General features: G+C 36.5%; 1 protein-coding gene across 1 annotated transcript in view; it reads right to left on the reverse strand.

The window, feature by feature from the left end:
- The window catches only part of Mbd2 (methyl-CpG binding domain protein 2), a gene marked incomplete at its 5' end in the record, with an annotated part of 68163 nt that overhangs the window by 16118 nt on the left and 27631 nt on the right, over nt 1-24414 (reverse strand). Inside the window, 1 exon segment of the mRNA XM_013510794.1 lies at nt 18241-18378. Coding sequence (XP_013366248.1) covers nt 18241-18378 — 138 coding nt within the window.

Consider the following 24414-nt stretch of genomic DNA (forward strand, 5'->3'; position numbering starts at 1 on the left):
TCTCCTTGAAGAAAAGCATTTGGCTCCATTTTGGCTTACCCTGGCCACATTTCTTCTGTGTACTGATATGTGCAGAGCTGGCTAGGCTATTTCTTTATCCCCTCAACTGGCTTTCAGCAGTACAAATAGATCTAGCCAAGGCGCTGATGTGTATGCGTGAGCTAGGCCTAGTGATGCTGCTCTGTCAGGCTGTTGGCTGAGACTGAGACTTGAGAAAGAATCTCTGATGTCTCTGGACATGAAGATTACACATCAAAGCTGAAGCACTGACCCCAAAACATAAGATACTCCCTCAAATTGTGTTGGGCAGAGTACTCCTTCTGCATCTATCTGCACATTGCAGAGGTGCTAACTTGACTCCTACCCAGCCCAACTCACAGCATTCACGTACTTCCCACTGTTCTTGCAGTCACTCATCCCCCAAACTACTCCCTTCTTCATGAATTAATGAAACCCAGGTTCAGCCCTGGGTCTAGGCCTTTGTTCCAGTTAGCCTCTGTTCTGACTGGACTTAGGCCTCCTTTGGCTCCCACAACTACAAATATGCCTTCGTGGGTTGCACTGGAGTGGCAGATTGGAATTACTTACTGGAATTCCAGTAACTTTTCCCTAGGATTACAAATGTGGACTCCTCCAGATCATGACGAGGTCCAGAAGGGCTTCCTATAATTTAATTATCTAGAGAAACTCTCAAAATGTGTTACTGTCCTCAATTATGATATGCCTTCGCTCATCCTCACCAACCAGGCTCTAAGTGCTTCTAATATCTGCTCTTTGTCACCATTCAGTATATTAAAAACTTGGACAACTTCCATATGTGCATCACCTTCTACTGCTAACGGTTCAGACACGCGTTGTCTCGTAAACCAGCTGACTGAGGAAGAAACATATGATGGTACTAAAAGTGACCTAAAACCTCAAGAGTGCTGCCCTACAGCATCACCAACAGGGTAACTCATCTTGTTTAGAAAACACCTTACTAAATACTTCTTCTGCAGCTCATCACTGTACCTTTTCTCATCATAGTTCTCTTAGAGACAACCTGAAGCACATCAGAGGAAACACAGCTGCACGTGCTCTATCCATTTTAGCCTTCCCGAGGACAAACATGGTGATGCGCCACAAAAGCTGCTACTTTGGTCAGATGAGCAAACAAATACGTCTACTGAAAGAAAAACTAACCCACAATACAGCTGTAGCATTTTCCCTTTTAATTGCTATGGATTTAACATAGGTTTGGGGGACTTGTTCACCTGCCTTATGAAGAATATTCAAGATGAGGAAGAAACTTGGATCTCTCTTTCTCTTTCTCTCTCTCTCTCTCACACACACACACACACACACACACACACACAGAGTCAACCTCCTCGCAACCATTTGCAGACACATACCCTTATTCTGATGTTCTAAACTGTGGCTGAAAATATTGATTATTATTATCCTCCACCTCCCTAACAATAATAAAAAGATTTGTGCTTGTACTCCAAACACATTTATCCTCTTTTGGGAGGTCAGAAGGAAATGGCTCACAATGAAAAAGTAATTAGAGGATCAGTCCAAATTCAGTAAATATTCTTTGAGTGCCCACTACATGCAAAGCATTTTGCCGGGCACTGGAGAATGGCTGCTGGTGTAACAGACAATTATTGTGTGTGAGAAGGTTTCTGTTGGGCAAAAAGCAAACAGAACTCTACAAGACAGATTGCAATAAACCAAGATGCGAAATTAACCATAATTTGGGAGACTAGGAAGGTTTTTAGAAAGAAACAACTCTTGAAAGATATGCAAGGACATGCTATAAGCATAAGGGGAAAAGCTATCTCTAGTCAAGAAAGTAGCTTAAGCAAAGGCCAGTGTTTCTACATGATTTTACACAGAACAATAAAAAAAAGTGGCTTACTTTAAGTGTATTTTCTGAAGCTTTGTCCTCAGAAATTCTGTTCTACAGGTCTAGGATTAAGTAGCTAGCTTTACTTTATCTCTTTATAAGCACCTTAGGTTACTCTGATGCAGGTATAAGTATCTTGTTTGTTTGGGGGTGAGAGACTGGCAATGGATACAAAGAACCATTAAATAGTAACCACCAACCTCTCCAAGTTTTCATCCTAACTGTGCCAGATGATGAACATGTATTATTCGACCTCTTCCTTGAAGAGCACTGAAGGACGGTATGCATCTTCCCGTTATTCCCCTGCTGCAGGGCGTGTGCTGCCGTTTATTTAAAAGTCTACGCCACTGTTGAGGTGCAGAGAAAGGACTTACCCGGGGTTCTGTTTTGCCAGCGAGACTATGCCCAACCTGTGCTGATGGCACAGGAGGACAGGAACTATTACTTAGCCACGGTGCCTTTTTTTGCCCCATGGGCTTGTTACTGTGCTAAGTGTTTTAGGTACAGGAATTCAGTTACTTTTTCCTACAGCAGTTTGGAAAAGATATTATTACTCTTATTACAGGTAAAGAAACTGAAGCCTGGAGAGATTAAGTAACTTAACAAAGGTTACACAACTAGTTGTCGGAGCAGCTAGATCATTAAACAGTCCTGCTGTTATGAGCAAAAACTCTGAAAAAGTATTTACATGTTTGGTTCTGCACCTCTGAGTACAGGCCTCAGATCCTGCTATTCATATCAAAGGCTAATGACAGATCAGTGTATGCTAAGAAACTATCAAGTTATTCTTAATCCACTTCAGAGTAAGTATCCATTTCAGGAAGCCCTGTTCAAACCCTAACTTTGTCACTAAGTAATAAATACTGTGTAATTTAGCAACCCTAGGCAACGTGTGCCTGACGCCTGCCTTCTCCTGTTGCAGAGTTAAGAGGCCAGGCTGGTGATGTATTTAGCTAAAACTAGTACAGAGTTTTAAGGAGATACCAAGCTGTAACTTGAGGTAATTCACATGATAAACGCTCCCCAAATGGTGTTATACATATTTTCCACAAGTTATGCTTCTTATGTCTCAAAGAAACTGTCAACCATACTCATGCCAAAATTTCACTCAGTGGATGAAAATTAAAGATTGGGATCTCTCCTGTAAGAAAATACTTCCAGGTAAGTGGCAATAACAATATGTGGGACAAAGTGCTTCATAAAATGAGAGGGGAGAAGGACTGATTTACCAAGCCTATGTTACTGAAGGTTTTTGAGTACTGTTGTGAATTATAGTAACGTTACTTGTGACCATATTGCAAAGCATCTGTATCAATTATACCAGCATTACTTCATCTACCATTACATTCCACTTGAAAAGCATTAATGTATCTGTTTAATGTTTTTTTAAAAATCACCAGCCTTAAAGATATCAACCTTTCATGTTTAATCATGACCTCAACTTGAGAGGCAACTCTAAGGATAGGAATTTCTAACTTCTGAGCCACAGAGTGAATGGGATTGAGCCTTAAATTCAGACCAACCTATATGGGGGCGTTGGCCAGAGTTGTGTACGAGATGGATATGCAGAGATAAGGGGGTTTTAGAGCCACAAGCTTAAAACCTCAGAGTGCATGGTTAGAGATTTAAAGATAGCTTACCAGGCCACAAGTCACAGTAGGATCAAAATGCTTTGCTGTAAGGAGGAAATGCTCTGGCCTTGGTCCTGCCCCTACTCCTCTATCATTTAATTCAGTTGCAGAGTCAAGTCATTTAACAGACCATCGTCATGGCCCTCTGTTCTTCCCTTCACTTAGTGAGTCCCTGCCCTTTCTACCTTCTTTCTTTCTTGCTTCCTGGTTCTATCAACAGGCTTCAGTTCAGGGCTGTTGACTGAGACTTTCTCACACTGAGGAGTCTCTGTTAATGGCAACCCCTCTAGGCCTCCCCGAGTACCTATGGGACACTGACTCTGAGTTACTAATCTTCCACATTTTTGCACCATGCCATGGTCGCAAACTGAGAAAAACCAACATTCAAATTCTTTCTTTATCACTAGCTTTATGGACATCTAACTTAAACTCTATATAGTTTCCTACTCTGCAGAACTGGAAAATAAAATCAAAGCATTTTGGAAATTAAATGAAGAGGATTTATAAACACTTGAACACACCCAATACAGAAAAACCCATTTATATTTTTTCACCTAGATGTTGTAGCACACTCTGGGTCATATAATAGCACAAATAAATAAGTAGTTGTTTTAGTAAAATTAGTAAATATAAACAAAGGAAAAAAAACTGAAAGACACTAGCAACTGAAGAGTCAGAGTATATGCATATGAATCTGCTCTTCTCTCTCGGCGGGAGATTTCCTGCTACTATACTTTGGTAAGGACAATAAAATATTCCTAACCAACCTGGAAAGGCACTATGTTGAAAAGAGGAGAAAGAGGAAGAGTTTTAAGATACTTACAGTAGCAGCCTATTGGCAAGGCCAACAGAACAAAAAAAGTGTTTCAATTGTATTAAGAATTTCAAGAGACAACAGCAGAGCTTAAACCAAGCATGGGAACCTTCTAATTGAGGGATTCTTGAAAGAACCAGGCCTACTGTAACTGCACAGTTCATGTAAGTGCCTGCAAGGGTTTTGGTGGAATAGGGCAAAGGTATAAAAAAGAATAGAGAAAGGAGGCCCCTGCGCTGAGCAGCAGATCTTAGGAAGATGCTGTAATATAAGCTCATCCTGTGAATTTCCTTTTTTTTTGTATGGGGGAATCGAACTCAGGACCTTGCACTTGGAATTTCCTAAACAAGGAGGGCAACAGAAAATAGTTCTGGCTGCCTTCTCCTAATTGCTCACTAAATTAACACAAGGCGTTTCCCTCCCTGCCATTCCCCACTGGGAAGAACAGTGAAGAGCCTCGAGGCTCTGCACAGCTGAGCAGGAAGGCAAGAAGGACCGAAGCCCTGGGGACAGAAAAACCATCTCTGGAAGAACGGATTGAAGCCTACAGAAGATCAGACGTTTGCTCTAGTTCAAGTCCAGTGGGAAACATGGACAGCTTTTAATTACAATTTCCCAAACTATAATTTTCCTATTTTTAGTCTATCTGTTCCCATGTTGTGATGATAGTGAAGCTCAGAAAACCCTCAAAAGTGCTCTGAACTTATTTCAAGAATAGAAAGTGGGAAAGAATCAAAGACTACAGACTGCATTTCTGTGCTGCCATGAATTAAGAAGGAAAAAAAACAATGCCCTAACCACTTCCAATGGTTTCTCTCTCCTGGCATGTAGTCAGAATTTAGCAGCATCTTTGAGCTACACTCATTAAATGCCAATAGCACCTCCTAGTGGTAACAACCAAAAATGTCTCTGGACACTGCCAAATACACCTGGATGCCAGGAAGGAAGAGAAAAAAGTAAAATTGGTTCTGGTTAAGAACAGCTGGTCCAGAGAAAGAGAAAGACGTGGAAAGGTGGGACATTTACAACAACAGGGGCCAGATCTCACAGAGAAACAGCAGGAAAGCCTTCCAGGGGAGTATACCAACACTACTGGGAGCTATTCTCTCTGCTTTGGAGAGACCCTATCTGGGCTCCTCATGGGCTTTGTGAGAATAGCCCATGTTTGGTGCTTTTTCTCAACAATAAACAACTAGGGAATTAGGGGATGAATGGTGGGGTGCACCAGTCAACTAGCAAGTAGAATAAAGCAGAACTGGGAGAAACATTTCTTACCTTAAAAGTTAAAATGCAATATATTTTCTAATAGACACATAGTTATAAACAGTAAGTACTGTTAACAATTCAGATACTCTTTAGATTAAATGGTCTTTTATAGGCTGACCTGAGGTGCTAGAACTGTTCTAATATTGTTCCTCCTGGACGATGTAGAGTTCCAAATACCTGACACAAGAATTTTCATATCACATCCATTATGTCAGAAAGTGTCTACTGCAGAGGAGGCAGCCTGGCAGGGAGGGAAAGGGGTGTGGCGTCTAGAAAGTGTCTATCTGTACAGACTTTGAAAGGAGCTCTCTATTCACCATAGGATCCGAGACCACATCATGGGGTAATCTGTCTCCAGTGAGAAAGGCACAATTCCAACTGGAATGACTTTCGGCCTTCACATATAGCTACAGCCAGAAAGTATAACAGGCAGGTTGGTCTTTAACATGTGAAATTCCACCAAGTCTTAGTATGTAGTTATCAGTACGCCTGGCTACTTTGAACCTCAAGACGAGAGAAAAAAAGATCTTACCAAACTGAGCCACATAGAAAATAAGACTTATTTTAGCCCTCATAAATTATCTTAAAGTGCATTTCCCATTTGAAAATATAATCTCCACTAGATCAAAAATAATTGACCATACAGAAACATGCTGAAGTTCATTAATGAAACTGGATAAAATTCATCTAAATCTTTCATATGTCCACCTTCCTCACCTGGAGTACAGCTGAGTGGCAGAGTACTTACCTAGCATGCACAAGGCTGTGGGTCCCACCCCCAGCACCACAAAACAGAACAAAACAATTTCTTTTTGCTTATCTTAAATACCATAAGCTGAACATTACCTGTTTACTCACTGAGCCTATAACAACTGACTCCTCAGCAGACTAGAAACACCAACTAAAGGTCCTCCCTCCACCTCAGGTGTCACCTTCCCTCAAAGAAATAGGTACCCTGCTGCCCTGAGGTTGTCCATCCCCATACTCTTAATCTCTCTGCCTCCTCCTAAGCTTGTCTTGTCATTTTGCCCAAATTTTCTCACATTTCCCATCTTCCTTCTTGGGATTCTTCCCTGAAAGGACTAGAGACTTGAGTAGGACAACCTAAAACGTGTCCTTACTCTGCTGCTTCTCTCTCAAACCATGTCCACCTTCCTCCTACAGGTGGAGAAACTTGTCTCACTTCCTTACTCCCCGTTCCTTGATTTCTTTCTAATTCAGGCTCTGACCCTACTATTACATTAACTCTGACCTTGCTCAACATTGCGGTAATGTTCTGATTAGCATACCCAGCACTGACCCCAGTCTTCTCTGCCTTACTTCACCGTCACATTCACCTGCTATAAGGGGACTTAGGAAAGTCTGCCTTTTATGGTGATTCTCTGGATATGCTGGCATTCTCTACTATTGTCAGGCAACAAATTAGAACACCTAGTAATAATTAGCAAACAAAGATAACTACAAGCATTTTTTCTTTTTGAACCAAAAATACTTAAATTCAAAAGATGTGATACACCTCTTAAAGTACGTACCAAAAATTATTAATTCTCTGTAAAAGAGAAAAAGTGAAGTTACTCTAAAAATGTTACTGAGTTTTAATCTGCACATTTTGCATCTGTCAAGAATATCAGGTTAACACAGTTGTAAATCCAGCAACTAGCAACATAGCACAGATACTAAGTTATAGCTGGCACTCAAATATTTCTGGGATGAATTTGTGGCTCAACCAAGGGAATACATAGAGGATGACAGAGCACTTGCTTGGGAGCTCAATGCTCTAGTCCTGGCTCTACCATTTAAATACATTTGTCATCTTAGGCAAGTCATCTCATCTCTTTAGGTGTATTTTCACTAGTAAACTAGAAATACTAGTTACTGCCATATCTATTACAGATTAGCAAAGCACTAATAAAACATAAGAAAGTTGTTTGAAAATACAAATTGTTACCAAGTTGTTCATAATTTTTTTGTTAGGATTACATAAATTCAACAAGTATCTTATTTACTTTTATAACACTTTTACTAAATCTGATAAAAGAATAAAGGATGGGGGCTGGGAATATAGCTCAGTGGTAGAGAGCTTGCCTAGCAAGGTCCTGCATTCAATCCCTAGCTCTATTAAAGTAATTAATTAATAATGGGATCTTGTCACATACTTGTAGACTAAAGCAAAATCCAGAAAAAGTAGTTTATTTTCACTGACTTAAAAAGTTAAATCTGCCAGACAATAGGTTAAAGCCATCCAGATGAATGATGTTTCTGCCCAGGAGTTTACTATCTAGACTGTGAACTCCTTTATTGCAAATCAACCCAATATAATATTTGAGTTGTCTAATTATGGTGAGCACATATGACTTAGCAGCATGGCCTGCAAACATCAAAGGTCAAATATGAAAAGCCCCTTATTTTGTCATGGTGTCCTAGAAAGAAAGGGCAAGATAATGACAGGGAAAATATGATGAAAGGAAAGACTGATTTATGTGGCTGTACAAAGAATACTGCAATCTCTTGCAGAAGTAAAAAATAATGATTTGGGCTAAAGAGGATAGAGGGATGAAGCAGAAAACAAAAGTGAGGGTTGCTGAAGATGAAGGAGTAGTAAACCTTTGCTGTGGGTATCTCAATTTTGCCATGAATGCTTCCTAACATTCTTCTCTAATGCCTGAGGAGTACAGTTATCTTAGGATGACCATGGAATCATTCACAGTGCCTAAATGTTGCATTGCTATTCCCATAGAAAGTTTATCATATTTTGTAATGGTGTATAAGTTCATATAGGGACATAAGTATGTTCATTCTCTTTCTATGCATTTATCACTTGTCAGCATACTTGGAATCATGTGCTCAGTATTTGTCTTCATTATTAGACTGAAAGTTCTATGAGGATATTATGCAGGTTCACTGCTTTGTTTATATAACATTTATAATACAGCCAACAATATAGAAGAGGTAATCAAAATATGTGGTAAATATTTAAATTTTTAAAAGTATATTACAATAAAAGACACATTACTACAAATCCCCTCAAAATACTCCTGGCTACCTTGGACATACTTATCCCATCATTATTGCCACTTTCTGAAGCAGTGTAAGTCCTCCTTAGTGAGTATTCTTAGGAGGTATAATCAAAAATATGGTGAATGCAGCTAAGCACCATGAAAAGAAGGGCTTGTAAAAAACCATTATAATGTGTCCTCATCTACCATATTCACTGTAGCTGGCACCACGCAATTTCTGGCTCTTCCCAAAGACAAAATAACTATGAAAGATAAATGTTTTGAGTTAATTAAGGAAATCAAGGCAGGCACAACAGTGCAACTAAAGTGATGAAGAGGGTTTCCAGTGCTGCATTAGAAAGTGGCAAGAATGACAGGATAAGTGTGTTAAAGGTAAGGGGAGTACTTTGATGGAAATTAATAGTAATATGTCCTTTACACTAATAATTAAAAACATTTAAATACTTGATGATATCTCATACATTATTGAGTATATTAATTATTTCAAAGCCTATTCAACTTTGATCTTTAAAATATGAAGATTTTTTTGTTAGTTGTTTATCAGAAGAGATGCCCCTAAGAAAAGTGTTCTTAAAGATAATATAGCAGCATAATTCACAATAGCTAAATCTTAGAAGTTATTCACCTATATGTCCATCAATAGATGAATAAAGAAAATGTACTTATATACAATGTAGCACTACTCTGCTTAAAGAAGGATAATCTTCATTTATTTGTAAGAAAATGGATGCACCTTGAGACCTTAATTTTAAGTGAAATAAGTCAGACAAGCTTAAGTATCGCATGGCTTCTCTTACATGAGAAAGCCAAAATATATTTTTTGTTTGTTTGTTTGTTTGTCTTTTTGAGACAGGGTCATGCTGTGCAGTTCAGGCTGGCCTTGAGCTCACTTTGTAGCCCAGGCTGGTCTCAAACTTGCAACTATCCTCCTGCCTGAGCCTGAGTGCTGGAATTACAGGCGTGTGCCACCACGCCTGGCGAGAAAGCCAAAATATAAGTAAAGGGCAACACAGAAGACAGGTAAGAGGAAGTAAGGAGATAGATACTTCTCAAGCAGAAAGGGGAGCAAGAGATGGAGGGAGGAGAGAGGAAAGGGTGAAAAAGAAAGTAAGGTGTGTTATGTGCAAGTACCACTGAAATACTACCTACAGGAAAGTATAAAAAACTTAAGTATACAGCTCATTTAAGTTTCTCATACACACACTTGTGTAACTACCATCTAGGTTAAAATACAGAATTATCACTAAGACCGCAGAAGTTCCACCCGTCTCTTGTTCCACCTCTCAACTTGTTTAAAATTATGAGTTTATATTTATCAGAAGTCAGCATTAAGATGATAGACATACTGGGTGCAAATATTACAAATTAATCCCAAAATATAAAGAACTCTCACAATCAATGAGAAAAGAACCTAAAAGTACAACACATAAGAGACTTGAACAGGAACTTAATAAAGACATTTATATGACATAAACAGATAATTAGTTATTAGTACTGTATTATTAATTGCCAAGGAAATGCAAAGTGAAGCCATAAAATAGTACTCCTAAACAAATTTGAAATGTTCAAGTTTTAAAATGACCATAGTAACTAGTGAGAAGAGTATGAAGCAGCTGTAGACTGGGAGTAGAAATGTAACTTTCTATAATCACTTGCTCAGTTATTTGATGGTATGGAACACAGCTGAGTAAATGTACTATATATTCCATGATCCAGCAATTCTACTCATAAGTATAAATCCAAAACTAGAAACATGTACTACCTAAACAAAGGCCAGGCATAATCCATATCACCTACTGAGTGCCTAAACAGAATGAGAAAAGACCTATAAAACACTATTAGCGAAATTTTTAAATCATAGATACACTAACAGTTTCATAGCGGAGGAAACAGGCCATAAAAAAAAAAACGATTCAGTGTGGCAGTGGACTTTCCACCAGCAACCCTAAAGATGGAGGGCAATAACGCAAGGCCTAAAGAACTTTCAGGAAAACCATTTTCAAGCTAGACTCCAAATTCCAGATAAACTCAAAACCTTTACCTCCTGTTATATTGCATTAGTAAGCTACTGAAGATGCGTTATTAATGGAGAGAGTATACTGAGAGAAAGAAGACAGGAATCCCAAAACCGAACTACAACACAGAAGCACAGCAAAACGAAGTCCACAGCTACAGCTGCACAACAAGACCAGAGAACTAATCTAGAGTAAGACCAGAGATGACTCCAGGAAAAACAAGAAAAAAACTTCACGCATTTCAGCATATAGAAAATATTGATGGGCCTGCGGCAGAAATGTTAGAGCACCAGGAAAGATTAACTGTAAAAGTATATGGAAAACCTAGCACACAATGACTAAGACTAAAATAACAACAACAAAAAGAATTACGAGTGAAAGGCATGGTGATAACAGGATGTCACTTGTCTTACCCACAAATGTTTGCAATCCTAAGAATGTAATTCCTGATTATTTAACCTATTTACCTAAAACTGGGATACAAGTAGGTTAGGAGCATGAAAGCAAAGAAAAAAAATTATATGTTCAGTTACCATCGGAACAATCAAAAAATCATACCTAAAATTAACAAAAATATAGCCTAATAAGTGTACTGTTTAGAAATATGAAGGTAATTATAAAGGGAAATGATAATAAATGCTTGTGAAAATTGGACTAAAAGACATAAAAAGGTTGAGTATTAAAGTACTGCTGTGAAAAATAAGTTTTTAAAAATATTATGTTTTTTTTCATCTTTAGTCCTGTTACTTGGAGAAATATAAAAATTTCCAAAGAACTTCATAGATCTCCATATGATAGTTGTCATATTTTAAAATGGACTAGAAAACACATCATGAATAGAGGTGCCAATGAATGAATAAACTATGCATAAATTGTTTTTTAATTTCACATAATATTTCAGCTACAACTCTTACATCTATAAAGAATGTTAAGGTGACATCTCAAAACTGGTTTTCACTTTTAGGCTCCAGCTCATCATCTTTTACTACCCAGATATCTAATAGGATGAAGCTCAGTGGTAGAGTGCTTGCCTAGCATTCCCAAGGCCCTGAGTTCAATCCCCAGTACCACAAAAAGAAAGAAAGAAAGAAAGAAAGAAAGAAAGAAAGAAAGAAAGAAAGAAAGAAAGAAAGGCAGAGAAAAAGAAAATTTTCTAATGCTTACATTCATATTTTATTATTTTTTTTAAATACTAAGCCACTCTTCAGTATTCTCATATTTCCATGAATACATCATTCTCTCGGTGAGTTTTTAATTCTAAGACTCTTCAGACAGACACAACTGATCAATAAATTTTGTCAATTATTTCATGACTAGCATAAAACAAGCCTTATCATTTATGTTCTAACCTCCTTTAAGAGTTTCTTCAATGTACTCCCAGCCCTAAGTTCTCTTAAAATGTTCTCTACATATTTCTCTGCCATAGAAGACCATGTATCCTCAAAAATCTTCTATTTTAGAACCTGACACACTATATACGTGTATGTGAAAGCGCTCTCTGTATCACATTAGATGGTAAACTCCAAGAGAGTGAGGTCTTTATTATGTTCACCTTATCCCCACTAAAAGCGCCTGGCACAAGCTGAAGCTTCAATAAATGATATCTGAATGCAGGAATAAATTAATTCAATTCAATTAATTCAAGAAATACATATACACTGACACAATGGAAAGACTGCAGATAAAGCAAGGAGTAACTGTAATATAGTCATAATCAGAAGAGGATGAAGACAAAAACAGGGAATAGTCTAAATCTAGACTTGAAGAATCTGGTTTTCTGAACAGGGACGAGTAGGAAACAGCCACCTGACAGTGGGAAAGAGGACAGCATGAAATACGGTCAGGGTATGTGAAGGGAAGGGGTAGGGGATGAGTGGTATGTTCAAAAGGCTAAGAAAAACTCTACATGATTTGATCATAGAAAAAAAGAAAAAGTGAAGCCAGCCAGGTAGGCAAAAACCAAATGAAGAAAGGCTTTGTAAGTCATCTAAAAGTGTTCTGACTTTATCCTAAAATCAACAGAAGGATCAGAAGAGCTTCTGGTGTAGTGAGAAGTAATGCGAAGAAGTAAGACAGGAAAAAAAGCAAGTATCGAAGCAAAACAAATAACCAAGAAAGTATACCATGTCACCCCAAAAAGATGGTCTTGTATTTCAGAGGTAGTGGTAGTCACAGTACCTAATGCTAAAGCAGGTCAAGTAACTTAAGGACTAAACATTGTCCATTCAATTTAACCATGATTATCAGCAATCTAGATTAACCAATTTCAATGGCAATAGTAAGAATAAAGTTATACTTAAGAAATATAAAAACTGAGTGAGATAAAGGAAGTACTAAATGTGCACACACAATGATAAGACATTTCACTATAAAGGGAAAAGAAAGAACAGATTTTAAAAGGGAATATGGAGTAAAGTGAATAATTTTTTTTAAGATGAGGAAGATTTTAAAATATTGAAATGCTTTGGGGAAGAAGCTGGGCTTCTTTAAGGCTGAGGATAAAAAGTAGCTGACTTAATGCACTGGGTGAGGTGACTGAGAAGGTAAAAGGGGATGCATGAATAGCACAGATGTCAGAATTTCAGGTTCAGTTCCAAGGGGTAATAAAAAAGCCATACACTGGTTCAAAGTCTTCTACACATTTCTCATTTGTAAAATTAAACACAAATGTCTCAATCTATTCAACTTTCCAAGTATTCAAATATAAATTTAAAATGAAATACCTTTACAAAATATTCAATTACAAAATGTTTTGATAGTACACAACGCATAAAAGGTAAGCTGAAACTGGAATGCATATAACTTGATGATCTTTTAATTTGATACAACTCTTGGAAAATCAATTTGATGGTATATATCAAAAATCATACATATCCATAGTAATTATATTTCTGGGACTGTAACCCAAGGAAATATAGTAAAATACAGAAAGAAACTTACAGGAATGAAAAAACTCACTGGACTGCTACACCTAATAGTGAAATATTTAAGTAAATCATATGCTAGCACAATATGCAACTGCTGACACTATATACAATACAGTTAACTTAAAACTTATGGTCACAAATTACATAAAAGTGTGAAATTTTTTAAAACATATATATGATCATTATATTTTTAAAAATTCACTAACATGAAGAAAGAAACTATTAAAAATAATAAAAGAGATACTATGGTTGTGTTAGAAAAAAGAAAATGAGTTATTTTTTCTTCTGTTTATCCCAAATTTCTTTATTATGAAAAAAGCAAAAGATAAAATTTTTGAAACTTGGAAAGACTGATATTTAAGGAGACCTGAACAACATGAACCATGCTTAGTTACAATTACTTCCCATAAATATCCTTATTTCCAATTTGTCTCCCCATCCTTACTTGCTCCCAAGTAACAGCTTTGCAAAAAAGCTCCTGTCCCAAATTGGAATGGTCTCTCCCTCCTGTTTGCTTTCCTAAATCCCAGTCAATCTTCAAAGTCCAGCATATGTCTCATCTCCTAAAGTTTACCCCAAACTTCCTACCCACAGTGAGCTTCCTCTCTGTGAACACCTATAGCGCTTGTCTGTAGTGTTCACTTGGCACTTGGAATGCTGGCAAATGGCTTGAACAGAGTAATATTTTAGAGTGGCATGGGACATTATTGTCTATTTTTTCTACTCAAATAGGCAATTTTTCTGCCTGGAGAAAAGAAATATATTATCTGCTCTGGCACTCTATCCTTGATTTCTCTAGTGAGAAAAATTGATATATTTCTCAATCATAAAAATATTATGAGACTATAGTAGGTATAACTCTCAGAGTTTAGAAAGAAGTAAATGTTGCTAGAATGCCTGAAATGAACAGTAATTTTCTGTATGATAACTGAATATTGAAATATTTTAAAAACTTTTCACACAGAGTATCTTTAAAGTGCATATAACTTTAAAACACCTTTTATCTGGAAAGTGTCTTCTAATGTATTTTACAGTATTTATTCTAGAAGAAAAGGCTGAGCAGGGAGGGAGTAAAAAGAAGTTTAATACCCTTTGGAAGAAGGGTTAGCAAAACAAAACAAAAGGGAAAAACCTAAGACCAGGTAGAAGATTCACAGCTGCTCCTGCACTGGCTTTAAATGTTGACTTCTACAAAAAAAATGAATATTATGTAAGTAATGGAATATTCATAAATTACCAAAAAACCTGAAAACCTACCATCATCCTATAATTTAATAACTAAAATGAAAATGTAATAACTCAAAGATGAAATTTTTTCAATGTGAGGATAAAAGAGACAAGAGACCAGAAGGCATGAAAGATGACAATATTGAAGACATAAGAATCAGAAATGTGTGGTCTTTACATACTGAGAGACATAAAATAGGAAAGACTCCCTTACAAAATCACAAATCATTTAGACTACAGAGAATCTTGAGATAGATTTTATACCTGGCTGAAAAAGGACATTTCAGTGATGCTACTGTTTGCCACGGTAAGTTGGTAGAGTGCCCTCCACCTCACTCCAGGTTTCTTTTTAATCTAATGAGAAGATGATATCAAATATGCTGACACTAAAAACAGCTAGCTTCTTCACCATCATAAAGACGCTTTATACATTCTCTTTCTATTTTCTACAATTTTGATTACAGACAGAAATCACTACTGAATTCTGTACTGAGTTCTGTTTAATGGACTTTCTTTTACATATACTAACTTGTACTTTTAGTTTTAAGATATTTTTAAGTCAATACATTAGAAATTCATACTTTACATATTTTACAGAATTCATATCATTCTGCTCTATCATCACCTGGACATAGAATGTCTGTTTTACAAAACAAAATTACTAATTTTTATGATAGGTTTTCACCTAAATTAACCACTTCAAATCTATTGAAGGTACAGCCTAGATTAAGACCCAGAAACATAATCCCAGCTCTAGAATTAGAGCTTCAAAACTCAACACTCCTAAAGAAATTATCACTAACCTGACTCATTGTAATAATGTGATATGGCTAAAGAAAAAAATAATGTTATCTATAAAATCTTCAACAGAACCCTTATTGTCTAATTCCTTTACTGACTAAAATATAACTCTACCAAATTGAATAATATGCAATTTATATTATCAATATAGTTTAATGAACCCTACTAAAGGGTAGCAGAGTTGGAAGGAGCATATTTATCTCTGTGCATCCCGTCAACTATCTACTATTCAATAACGGCTGAGTAGTAGTCATCTGCCTTATATATGACAAAATACAATTAAAATCAACATCTTTCCTTTGCTAACAAACCTAAATCTAACCCGGAATAGTCAATATATAGACCACAATTTTTAAAATGATAATTTAAAAATTGTCTCTTTACTACTTTCCTGTATTTGACAAATGCAGTCTTATATTTTGGAATTCTACCAGCAATACAATGGTTAACTATTACCTCTATTCTATGTTGAAAACAATGAAAGGGAAAAGACTCCTAAAATGTCTTAATATAATCAAAAGCATCCAGTAAATATTGTCAAATAAAGTGAGAATAAAGTAAAAATCAGACCATGCTTCTGGAGAAGTAAGCTACTACATCATCTTAACACTCCTGTTCTACGCAAGCTAAAAGGAGGAATAAACCCTCAAAAGAACTGAGTTAAAACGACATTAAGTCTTTTGGTGAGAGAGGGAAGGGAAGGGACTTAACCTTTATGGCACCTAGTTTTCACTAGGAGAGTCATCTCATAAATCATAATAGAAGAAGGAAAACTCAAAACTATTCAGCATACCAAAGAACAAGGGGCACCTAGTCTGGTTACTTTAGCTTTTAAATTCCAGGTTCCCAATTTCTCTACAGATGGCTACACATTCAGTAAATATGTATAGTTACTATGCTTTGGTTTTTTTTTTTTAAATCTGGGCTTAGGTGCAGAAAACAAATTATTATCAAAATAGCCAGAAATGTCCTAAGCAATTGGTCTTTAAACAAAACACTTGGGTGAACAGACTACATTGAGAATGACTTCACAAAGAAAAGATGAGGATAAACTATTAAATACTACCTGTTCTCAGTAAGAGAACTCAAATTCCCAGTGTGGAATGGTGTTATTAAAGATTATACTCTACCTTTACCTTTGGGATTTTTGAAGCCAATTGTTTTACCCAATTACATACTTCTAAAATTTTCAATTAATAAAAATCTTTGTGAGGAAATGATTTTTAAATAACAAAAAGCCAAAGGACAAGAAGTTGAAGACTTTAGATAGTATCTAAGAAAGAGTACAACTGGGGAATGGCTTTATCAAGGTGGCCAAAGTTCAGGATGGCAGAATCTCTTCCTTGCTGTAACGAATACACTAAAACTACCACCAGCTTGGTGACTATCCTGGGTGCATAGTCAAACAGAAGGGAAAAGCCTCACATAGAAAGCTGAATGGCACAAAGAAACCCTAAGTGGTGGTAAGAGCCTAAAGGCACATGCAGGTACGCATCTTTTATATTGGATGTGATACACTTACATGGCCCCTGTTGAATCTCTTGGGGACCAACAGTAAAGCAAGTTTAGAACTTCAAATCTTGAGACATCTATAGCAAGATGCTGATCCAATGTGGCTCCAAATATCTTCTGTTTTCCTGGCTCACCTGAAGAGGAAAAAACACTACAGAGGATGTGGGAACTGAATTTCTTTAAGTAGTTTCTTCTAGAGCAACTGTCTGAAAGTTTTGGCCCACTCCTTTATGAAGTCTGGAGATGAAACACTTGAATGACTAGTGAAAAACAAATTCAAATGAAAAGGTGGAGTGAGACATCTAAAAGGGAACAGGAGAGCAAGTTGAGGTAAAACTGTTGTTTCTAATCCTTTGTGGGAGGAGGCAGAGAAAGGAGAGGGGGAAAAAAATGCACAGATGTTTCTCCCTCCGCTCCCTCACCCCAATAGTTACTAAAACTTCATTAAGCACCTAAGCTTTTGATCACAATTAGGGAGTGAATAAGCAATATTACATGGAATGTTTAGCATTTTGTCAAGTCTCCCTCCCCTGGCTCTATGGCATTATTAAGCAGCAGGGAGGCCTTTCAGATAGTACCTTTTTCCTAAGAAAAGATTATGGTGAAATTCAGCTTGAAACAATAAAGAAAGAGAAAACTAAATTGCATTTATAAAAATGAAAGTCACAGGACAATATACCATATTGATGTTTATCTAATTCTGTTTTCCAAAAGGGGTGGGACAGATTTCATGAAATAAATCAGAACCCATAAAAAAGTAGCTTTCAAATAGAAAATATTTTTTAACTAAGCAACTACATGTTTTATCCTTCCATAAGATATTACCCCTAAAAAGATAATTTCTAAGAAAGTATGATTAGCAGAACCAAGTCTGATGTATATTACAACACAAAAAGTATGAAAGTATAGTCCATTGTAATTATTCATTTTTAATTGACTTTTAAAAATTTTTTCTCCAAACATTTTACCTAAATTTTATATTATTATAATTATTCTCCAGCATTCATGTAACAGTCTAGGACATAAAACAGTTTTCTTTCCAAATACATTCCACTTTAACCAGAATACACTTGAACTCTGGTCAAAAATACTGTACCAGAATTTTCTGAAAAATACAATTGGAAGATGAATTAGATCCTTACCTGACGTGGTTGTTCATTCATTCGTTGTGGGTCTGATTTCACTTTATTACTAGGATGGTTTGTGACTTTGGTTACTGGTTGTTTGAAAATTGATGCTGTTTGTCTAATTGGCAATGTTGTATTCAAATCTGGTTTACCCTGTAAATACAAGTGTTTTCAGTATTATTATATGTAAATATAATTAGATTTCTTTTTTAATTGAATATTATTTTATATCAGATTATTCAAAATTCTCACTCTATCACAGCATTGTAAATATACTTTACATTTTAAACATTTCATTAGGTAAGACATGCAGAAATTTGGTTCATAACAAATGTATACTTTTAAATGTAAGAAAATTCTCTGCATAAAATTTTAATTAATTTGATTAGAAAAGTATGAAATACTTTTATATGATCAAATATGTGTGGGCTAGAAAAAGGAGAATTTGAAGGACAACAATCTAGACAGCAGTTATTTCTATACTCTGAAAATAGAGAAAATATTGGGATTAAATATTTTTGAGCACTAACCTAATCACCAGTTAAGAGGCCAGGGTTACATAAAATCACCTAATTCCCTTTTTATATAAAACAACTGTGAATTCTAGCAAACAAAATTTAGTTTAGAAAAGTGGGGTAAAATAAGGAGATACGAGTTGAATGTGCCTAATATGAAAATTCAAAAATTTTTGAGTACCAACAACTGACAAATTCCACATCTGGCCTTAAGTGACAGGTTCACTAAAAATACTGTACAAAATTACCTTCCAAGTATTTGAAAAGGTGTATATGAAACATGAACATTATATGTAGTCATGGGTCCCATCCCCAAATGAGATATATTACATATATGCAGACATTCTAAAAAAAAAGAAATCCAAACGTTCCAGATCACAAGCATTTTAGACAAAGAATAATTAACCTGTGTTTGTTATTTTAGCATATGTCACATATGTTTTTACAGAAGAAATTTTAAATTGAACTTCAGGAAGCCATGTAAAACATTTATCAAGTTTTAATCAACCAGTAAATAAAATGTAAGATATGTTCTAATGAGGTGAAAATGTGGCACAGAATTGCTTTTAAATCCATTTGCAATAAACCTTGACAACAAAAAGAAAAGGAAGAAACCCCAACTTAATCACTGTGTGCTTGGATCCTTCTGGCCAAAAAAAAAAAGTCAAGTTCATCTGAAAATGTAACTGACATTTTTGATACAGGAAAAATACTTGATAAACTTATAGGATATTTGATAAGTGTTTATCTTTGTTACTATCTCCAGGTAAAAATACCAATTTCTACACACCCAAACAGTGGTTCTCAACTCTAAGCATGTATCAGAATCACTCAAAGGACGTGGTAAAGCACTGGACTGGGTCTCATCTCCAGAGACTCTACTTCAGTGGAGCTGAGGTGGAGGCCGGGAATTTGCCTCTTTTAATATCTTCCATGCTGATGCTGCTGATGTAGGGACCACACCTAGAGACCCACTGCTCTACAAAGATTGCCGACTGGTGGCAAGTGGACCAAGCCTAACCAATAGATCTGTTGTTCACTTTTTAGTAACTAAGCCACCATTTAAAAAGTGGGAAATGGAAGTGCTGCACTTGGTTTGGCAACAACAGGCCATGACTGTTTGGCAATGGCTGCCTACCAGAGGAGTCAGGCTCGCCGGCAGCATTCCACCACTCACATCTGCATTACCGAACGGTGGGAACCTTGCTTAAAGAACATTAGCATGCCTAGAAAGGTAAGCATGTATTAATTTGACAATTACTACAATTATGGTACTACTTGAATCCATTAAGTCTGCCCTCCTATCCCTCTGCCCACTTTTTGTTTATAAAACCATTTTTATTACAAAATGTACTGGGAACCACCTAATACACACAAGGACACTAAAAAAGAACCATGCTCTATTTGTACCATTCTAAAATGTAATTATAGAATATTTAAATATCATAGGAAAGAGCAGCAAAGGAAAACTGAACCGAGATTCTGCTGGCTACCGCCATCGAGGTGAGGGGGACACATCAGGCCACAAGCCCTCATCCCCAGGTGGACCGGGCTTGCAGGCCACAGGCCCTACTGCATCCTGCACTCAGGTGTGTCCCTCAGGGAGGTGCTGGGCAGATCCCTGGCGTCTACATTTTGCATGCCTGCCACGTTCTCCTCTCTGCAGCTCTCTGCTGTGCAAGCTTCTCCTACTCCTGCAACAGCTGCTCGTACTTAATTCCAAGCTCCCATGCTTCTTCACCAGCTGCTTGTACGTGTAGTTCAAATGCCTCTGCCCACTTACTCTTCAGAATGTACTGAGAATGATCACTAACAATATTATTGCCCTTATATTTACTTTTATGGGTTTTCAAAAAATAATTCATAATGGTACAAATTTAAGTGACAGGCTTCCAAGTAACTACATAAGAATGCCACCTCTAAAAAATGTAAGTCCCAACAGTGTGCATTTTAAAAAGCTCTCCTGGTAATTCCGTGCTGCACAGGTTTGGACATCTCTGACTTATGATACCTACAACATTCTGAGGCCTTACATGAAATCATCTAACCTACAGTCAATACTGAATTGTAAAAAACTTAACACATAAAAGCTTATGGGAAAATTGCTGCAAGTTAATTAGATATAATCGTGTGTGTCACTAAATAACTTGATTCATATATACAGCTGGAACATGAGCCAAGGCCTTCACACTTACCTAAACCACCTTCTTTTGGGGTCTCACCAAATGGCTAAATGGCCCGGACTGGGCTCAAACTTGTGCTCCTCCTGCCTCTGCTTCCGCAAGTGCTGGGATTACAGGCATGTACCACACCTGGCCACGTTAATGGTTTATTAAAGAATATGCTCTTCTTGGTATTAGAACAAAGGTGCTACCAGTAGACACAAAGGTATATTATACCTATTTGTACGAGCAAATTTATTCAAGCCGAGATTATCACCGCTGCAAAGGATAATTGGAGGCAGCAGGAATTATTCCAAACTGGGAATCCTGAATTTACGAAGAGTGGAACTATGAAACAGTACAAATACTGCAATGGGTAAGCCTGATATTTTTGCACTAACTTCTGGTTTGAGTACAATAGGAAAAATCAGGAGGAAAAGCTCCCTAAACTATTTAAGATACATAATTTGTCATCTAATGAGACTGTTCATTTCCCACTGGCAGAGAATAAGAGACATGAATGTAAGAGTGAACTGCATTGTTTCTCTTATTCAAGTTTTAGTATTTTTCCCTTTTAAACAGCCTACAAGTTTGAGAAATAATTTCTTACTGATTAATTTTGGATTCCAAAAGAGTACCATGCAAAGTTGAATAAGCTGTAAAGCTGGACTAACTGGTTTTCCCAGAAACTGTCATAAAAACAGTAAATTATCACTCTCTCCTGAGGACTGCCAGTCACGGTTAATTCATGCCCAGGTGCTTGCCTGAGTTTTTAGAACTATCAATCTGCCATAAACTTAGGAGTTGAAAAGTCGTTCATATATTTAAAATCTGTAAAAAAGTGAAGTTTTTTTATATTACAAAATTAAACTCGGAAATACTCATTCCAATATTAGAACTAAAAGTTTCCAAATTTTGACAAATCTTGGTACTACACAGACGGCACCTTCAATCAGAATTTAATAAATTTTATAATAGGTATGTTGGGCTGAAAGTATTTAATGTTGAAGGTCTTCAATCTCACTAGTTGAGAAAGAGTATAAATTCTTTTAAGTTTTTCCCTCCCAGCTTGGGATGTAGCTCAGTGGTAGGGCACTAGCATGCACAAAGCCCTGGTTTTAATCCTCAACACTGGGAGGGTGGGAGGGACTTTTCAATAAGTATGTAAGACGGATCTTTGTATATTTTACAAAGAACAGATATATAATTTAAAATTAATTTTTAAAAACAAAATCAAAGGAGAAAATGTCTTTTTAAAGAGTAATTTTAACACTAAAGCTAATAATTACACATAAATATAAACCTCCCAGGGGCCTGGCCCAAGACAGAAACATTAACTATAGAGCTACCATGATAAGAAAGGGAGAACCTGGAGAATAACTCAATGACAGTGATTCCAAAAGGGATTAAACCAGTGGGGCCTCATTACTGAATAATCAAGCAGCAACCTAATTTGTACACAGTAACTAAAGAGGTGGTTGAAGAACATGTATCCAAAACCAGTGGTTATCAAGTATTTCTTATATTCCCACCCCTAAGACAATTTTTAAAATACATACTCCTTACCTGAAAGGTAAAGGTGGCATCAAGATTATATTTAAAGCTGGCATCAAGATTATATTTTAACGTCACTATAAAGGCTCACATTCCCCAAGTATTTTAAATACTGACACTTTAAGTACTATCTTAAAATGCATCTAATAGACTCTAAATATTTTCTCACTCATATATGAGCTAACTCCTCAGTAGTAATAAATTTTATTTTACTCTTTCTTTGAATTTCATTCAACATAGTAATGTTTCCTATTTTAAACTTGAAAATCTGTGATACACAAAAAATGTTTAAAATTTCAGTAACCATAAGGCTTACAGAAAACAAATTCATTCCTTCTGGTTTCTTAGAATTATTGGTATATAAGCTACCAAAAAATGCTTCAAATTTTTTACTATAAAAAATAAAATGTTTTTATTTGTGCATGTACCTTAGTGAAGTCTTTTGTTGGTTTGGGGTCTTTCGTTGGTTTCTGAGGCTGGACAGGGGGTTGTTTTTGGTTTTGTAACAGGTTCTCCTTATATTGCCAAGGACTGTCTTGAAATCTGCTCTCAAGTAATCTGCTTGCCTTAGCTACCCAAGCTGGGACCCTAGGAATATGCCACCATGTCTAGCTTGAAATTTTTCTTTTCAAAATAACTTTGTAGTATTAGATAGCATTATAAATTTCTAGAATGGCACAAGATTTAGCATCCGTTCATTTTTATAGATGTAGCTGTGAAAAACCTTGTTCACATTAGTGAGCAGAATGAGTTTATTCCACCACTCAAATCTCTGAACTCCGAGTTAGTTAAAAAATCTCACATACTGAACCACCAGAAATGTTTACTAACCAGCTGACATCTACATAGTCCTCTAAAGTTTCTGAAGGCAGAGTTGTACTTGTGAAGAGAACTGACTGTTAACAAGATACTCACTGTCTCAATCCAGTATTCCAAATTGAACCTTTATTGGAAATCAAACATTTTGTACCACAGTAATATTGCAGACAAGTAAAAAATGTGCATCTGTACAATGGGGAGGTGATAACTATGAGTACTAAAAGAAAAATAATAGGTACCTCTATCATAAGTACATAGGAAGTGTACGTATATGATCTTAAATGATATTTTAGAATAAATTCTTCAAAAACTATCCATGTCAAACTTCACACAGCAGTCTGAACACCAGAGACTTAACATTATATATTCTAATATTGCTTTTTTCAGCCTTGTTTTTGAAAAAAGCTGTGTGACAATTCCACACTGCCTATATATATTTGGGGGAGGGTAAGTAGGAAAATTTATCAGAGAACAGGAGAGGTCCCGAATGAATGGGTTGCCCACACTGCATATATTCTATGATCCAACCCCAAAGGACTCATTTTATCTTTAAAATTCATGCAAATGTCACATTTTAAAAATTAGCCTTGTTATACAGTAAAAATATTGCTCTACCTACCTGGAGTGTTCAAAGAAAAGGGACACTTCCGAGTATCATTTAAATTCTATGGTTTTGCATATACGAAGTACTCCTAAGAGACCTTCATGCCCCAGCTGGAGGAACAAAGTAATTTATCTTTGGCCAATACCCTACTGATTATAGTTCTGATGATACATAAATTCTGAGTAAATAGCAACTACTTCTTTCACATTAACAGGATATTGAATGGAATGTTACTGAAATTTAAGCTGGCCCTGGTGGCGCACACCTGTAATCCCCATACTTGGGAGGCTGAGGCAGAAGGACTGTTGGGAGTTCAAGACCAGCCTGGGCTACAAAGTGAGCTCAAGGTCAGCCTGAACTGCAAAGCGAGACCCTGTCTCAAAAAGACAAAAAAAAAAAAAAAAAATCAAGTTCTATGGAATTAAGCTTATTACTTTTCCACTAGGAGTCAGGAAAAGGCTTCCCAAAGGAGATGTTCTTGTCACTTGATTTGAAGAGCATGAAACACCTCGATGCTAGAGTGCAAACTGCACAG

The sequence above is a fragment of the Chinchilla lanigera genome, unplaced genomic scaffold (assembly GCF_000276665.1).
Source record: "Chinchilla lanigera isolate Chin_1 unplaced genomic scaffold, ChiLan1.0 scaffold00001, whole genome shotgun sequence".
In the NCBI taxonomy this organism is placed as follows: Eukaryota; Metazoa; Chordata; class Mammalia; order Rodentia; family Chinchillidae; genus Chinchilla; species Chinchilla lanigera.